At 42.2% G+C, this 5,123-nt stretch overlaps 1 protein-coding gene across 1 annotated transcript; it reads left to right on the top strand.

The window, feature by feature from the left end:
• Nucleotides 1-2,729: 2,729 nt before the first annotated feature.
• On the top strand, nucleotides 2,730-3,901 carry LOC144691975 (histone H2A-like). The gene has a single exon (XM_078560546.1). It carries the CDS (start codon nucleotides 3,204-3,206, stop codon nucleotides 3,612-3,614), a length of 411 nt encoding a protein of 136 aa, XP_078416672.1. The 5' UTR covers nucleotides 2,730-3,203; the 3' UTR covers nucleotides 3,615-3,901.
• The last annotated feature ends 1,222 nt before the right edge of the window (nucleotides 3,902-5,123 follow it).

Here is a 5,123-nt window from a genome sequence, read left to right on the forward strand (position 1 = left end):
TAATTAACTGGACGAGAGCCAGAGGCAAGAACGGAGCTGGGCCAGATAGACTGGAACAAAAGATTTGCAGGAAAAACTGTAGCTGAACAAGGGGCTACCTTCATAAAAAAAGAATTGGTTCAGGCACTGTCAAGGTATATTCCATTGAAAGGGAAGGGTAGGGCATACAAATCCAGAGCTCCATGGATGAAAACGGAGATAGAAATGAAGATAAAGAAGAAAAAGTAGAAAATACAAGAGGAATACAGAAGGGAGGTGAAAAAGCAAATTAGAGAAGCGAAGAGGGATTAAGAGAAAAGACTGGCAGCCAACATAAGGTGGAATCCCAAAGTCTTCTATAGGCATAGAAATAGTAAAAGGGTGGTAAGAGGAGGAGCAGGGCCAATTAAGGACCTAAAAGGGAATTTTACACATGGACGAAGGGGCCACGGCTGAGGTATTAAATTAATACTTTGCATCTGTCTTTACCAAGGAGGTGGATGCTACCCAGGCCATAGTGACAGACAAGGAAATTCTGTCACTAGAAGGGTTCAAAATTGATAAGGAGGAAGTGTTGAATAGACTATCGGTACTTAAAAGTTGACAAGGCACCAGGACCGGATGAGATGCATCCAAGGATATTGAAGGAAGTGAAAGTAGGAATTACAGGGGCACTGGCCATAATTTTTCAGTCTCCCCTAGACTCAGAGGATGTGCCAGAGGACTGGAGAACAGCAAACATTAGGCCCTTGTTCAAAAAAGGTTGTAAGGATAAGCTCAGCAATTACAGACTAGTCAGTTTAACTTCAGTGGTGGGCAAGATTCTATAAATAGTTATTTGGGATAGAATTAGTAGTCACATGGAAAGAAAATGGGTTGATAAGGAAGAGCCAGCATGGATTTCTAAAGGGGAAATAGTGTTTAACTAACTTGGAGTTTTTTGAAGAGGTAGATGAGGGTAATGCTGTTGATGTGGTGTACATGGACTTCCAAAAGGCTTTTGACACAGTGCCACACAACAGACTTGAGACAAGTTATAGCTCATGGAATAAAAGTAACAATAGCAACATTGATACAAAATTGGCTGAAAAATAGGAAGCAGAGAGAGAGTAAAGGTCAATGGATATTTTTCAGGGTGGAGGAAGGTTTGTAGCGGAGTTCCCCAGGGGTCAGTATTGGGACCTATGCTTTTCCTGATATATATTAATGATCTAGATCTTGGCGTGCAGGGGACAAGTCAATGTTTGTGGATGATACGAAGCTTGAGCATTGTGAACTGCGAGGAGGGCAGTGTGAAACTTCACGAGGACATAGATTAGTTTTTTTGAGTGGGGAGATAGGTGGCAGATTAAGTTCAACGCAGAGAAGTGGGAGGTGATGCACTTCTGTAGAAAGAAGATGGACAGAAAATATAAAATAAGGGGTGAAATTTTGAAGATGATGCAGGAGCAGAAAGACTTGGGTGTATATGTGCATAGATCATTGAAGGTGGCAGGATAGGTGGAGAGAGCAGTTAATAAAGCATTAGTATCCTGGGCTTTATTAATAGGGTCATAGTGTACAAGAGCAAGGAGGTTATGCTGAATTTATACAAGATACTCATTAGACCTCAGCTGGCATATTGTGTACAGTTCTGGGAGCCACATTATAGGAAGGATGTGAACACGTTGGAGTGCAGAAGAGGTTTACAAGAATGATTCCAAGGATGGGAAACTTCAGCTATAAAGATAGATTGGAGAGTTTGGGACTGTTCTCCTTGGAGAGAAGGCAGCCAAGAGGAGATTTCATTGCAATGGTCAAAATCATGAGGTGGCTGGACATAGTAGATAGGGAGAAGCTGTTCCCACTCACAAAAGGATCAAGGATGAGAGGGCACAGATTTAAAGTGATTTGCAAAAGACGGAAAATGTGACATGAGAAAAAAAACTTTATTTCACAACCAGTGGTTCGGGACTGGACTGCACTGCCTGGAAGTGTGGTGGAGCCAGGCTCAATCAAGGCATTCAAGAGGGTATTGGATGACTATTTGAATAGAAACAATGTACAAGGGTAGCGGGAAAAGGCAGGGCAATGGCACTAGGTCACAATGCTCATTTGGAGAGCCAGTGCAGACACGATGGACCAAATGGGCTCCTCCTGTGCCATTAAAATTCTGTGATTCCGTCACATTTATTTCCGAAACATATTCAACTCGCCCGATTCCATTCGCTACCCAGTTTGCTGATGTGGAGTATTTCACTGACTGTATGGCTGGTTCTATATTAAGCCTTTATAGGAGCAATGTAAATGTTAAATTGGAAAAACTGAAATGGATAAACTTTACAATCCACGTTTTCTCGCTAATCTTCTTATGGCACTTAAATGATTCAAAGATATGGAACTTAAACACAGGAATCTCACACACGCACACGAAGTATAATTACCTACTTTAAAACATGTTCCGTTAAACAGAAGAAGCGTTTATAACAAACTGTGTTTTACCGTTAATACTCCCAGTATCGCGCTTGTGAGAAATCATAAAGTAATAACCAAAGACCTCTATTTTTACTTAGTTCTGTTGAAGAGTCATACGGACTCGAAACGTTAACTGTATTCCTCTCCGCAGATGCTGCCAGACCTGCTGAGTTTTTCCAGGTATTTTTATTTTTGTTTCACCAAAGACCTTTGCCAGGTTAGACCAGGTCTTAAGTTCCAAGATCACATCTTCCAACCCCAGAAACTGCTTAAACATCATCATCATAATAATTTCGATTCTGTATTAATTCTTCTGCATTATATTATCAAGGTAATCACAGCGAACAATTCATCTCGGAATAACCCATATAAAAGTTGCCATACGTTTAAATCTAAATTGAAGCTTATTGGATAGTTTATTAAACCCGTGGATTTCAACAATGGAATTAACTAAAACTTCATTAAGAAGAATGTAATTGCATAATGTTCAATTTCTTCTCGCCTTGCCGAGAAAAGTTTATTGATTCGTCGGTTTCATTCCTATAGAGTTTAGGGTTCACTTTAAGCGGCTTTGCTCATTCGTTCGCCTTTAGTGAGCCGGTTTGTTTTATTGAATTAATGACATCCTATTGGATTACTAATAGGAGGAGGTGGCGGGAGGTCAACGTGTATTACAGCACTATTTAAACATCATTGTGGCTCTCTGGGGATCTATTCCTTCAACTCTTAGTCGCTAAGGAGGACTTTTTCTCAAAAAGTAACTACGCCAAATGACAGACCGGGGTCAAATTATGGACAAACCCAAGGTCAGGCCAAAATCTCGCTCATCCAGGTCAGGCTTGCAGTTCCCAGTTGGGCGAGTGAGCCGATTGCTGAAGAGGGGCAAACACGCTGAGAGAATTGGGGCTGGGGCACCGATTTTCTTAGCAGCTGTTCTGGAATACCTGGTGGCCGAGGTGGTGGAATTAGCCGGAGCCGCCGCCAGGGACAACCAGAAGCGCCGGATCGCCCCTCGTCACATCCAGTTAGCGGTGAGGAACGATGCCGAGCTCTTGCAGCTCCTCGGAGATGTGACGATCCCTCAGGGAGGAGTACTACCAAACATCCAGACTCCGCTCTTACCAAAGAAAAGCGCTAAGGGCGCGGGAGAAACTAAGGATCTTGGCTCCTTGGAATTTTGACGCTGGAGTGTGAGTTTTCCAATTAACACAGTATCGCCGTCTTCACATGACCCTGATTCTGACTTGGTAACATATCTGTTTAAAAAGCTGACTTTTAGAAAAAAACAACCTCTAGGATGGGCCCCAGTGACTGGCACTTGTCTTCAGTGGTTACTTTCTGAATTGTTGTTGAACCTTCTAAACTGGCTCAGTGTCAGTGAGCTTTAAGGTGGACACTACTTGGCTGTGCTTGGAACAACTTTTTTAACTCTGAACTTTTGACCATCAAAGATGGCTCCAATATTGAATAAAGGTGGTTTTTTTTTTAAATGTGGAGTTGTTCACGTCTGATTCCATTCGTTACCCAGTTTATGTTTGGCTTTGTATTAAGTGGAGTCAATATTTTTGAAAATCCAATAACCTCGATAAGCCTACTTTGAGCACCAGAGTGAGTATTTTATTAAGCCTTTAAAGCAGCAATGTAAATATTAAATTGGGGAAAAACTAATAGATACACATTACAATCCACGCTTTTTCACTAAATATGAAAGTGTGTGGGAGCAGGAGCCTTTGATTAAAATTCCTATCTTCAGCTGAAGTGGATACAGACGGTGGGGCGCCAAGATGGGGTTATAAATTACCCAGACATTTTGATCCTGGAGGCAGTCACATCGTTTAAGCTGTGGGCTGGTTAGTGGCCATAAATGGGAATAGTGTGACTAAGGCAGGCAAGTAAGGTGACCCTGTAGGGCCTTTGCTCTTGTCCAGTGGGTATGAAGTGCTTGCCCTCCAGATGAGGGTAAAGTCTTCAGGGTGGTTGAGCAAACTGACTGGTGCCATGGTGCAGGAGACCTTGTGGGAGTAAAGAGGAATGTTGTAGGAGACCACGTAGTCAAGGGTAGACTTGTTCTCTAGTTCTAATGCTGCAAATCTAAAATAAAAACCAAAAATGCCAGAGCCACCAGTCTGGCAGCATCTGTGGAGCGAGGAAACACCTGTTTCCAGCATTTTCTGGGTTTCCTTCCAAAGGTGGTTGTCTACTGGGTGCCAGGGTTGGGGATCACCTCAGCTGGAGGTGAGGGGTGGGTAAATCCAGTTACTTGGTTCGTACGTCTATGATCGAGCAGAACCACATTCCTAGTTCTACCTGAATTTGAGGAGATTCCAAGTTAAAACATCACCTTGGATAGTAATGGATTGTTTCTGGAGTCATGTGCAAATTGATTTGGGAGCAATCCAATTTGAAGATCGGGTCAGGCATTCTTTCAATGGGCCACTGGTACCAGTAGACCGTGCTTTAAACTAATTGGGTGGGAGGGTTCAGGAAATGGTAAATTCAAAAGGAGTAATAGAAATGCTGTGGCTGTAAGAGCAGAGTAACAATGGGTAAAAATAGCAATATATTGGGAAGGTACGTTGAGCTTAACCAAGATAGTATGATAAAATGACATCTAGAATATCTAAAGGTACTATATTTGCTTAAGCACTCAACAAAATGGGTGAATTAATCATATGGAAATGAATGAGCTT

Source organism: Cetorhinus maximus, chromosome 16, assembly GCF_964194155.1.
Source record: "Cetorhinus maximus chromosome 16, sCetMax3.hap1.1, whole genome shotgun sequence".
NCBI lineage: Eukaryota > Metazoa > Chordata > Chondrichthyes > Lamniformes > Cetorhinidae > Cetorhinus > Cetorhinus maximus.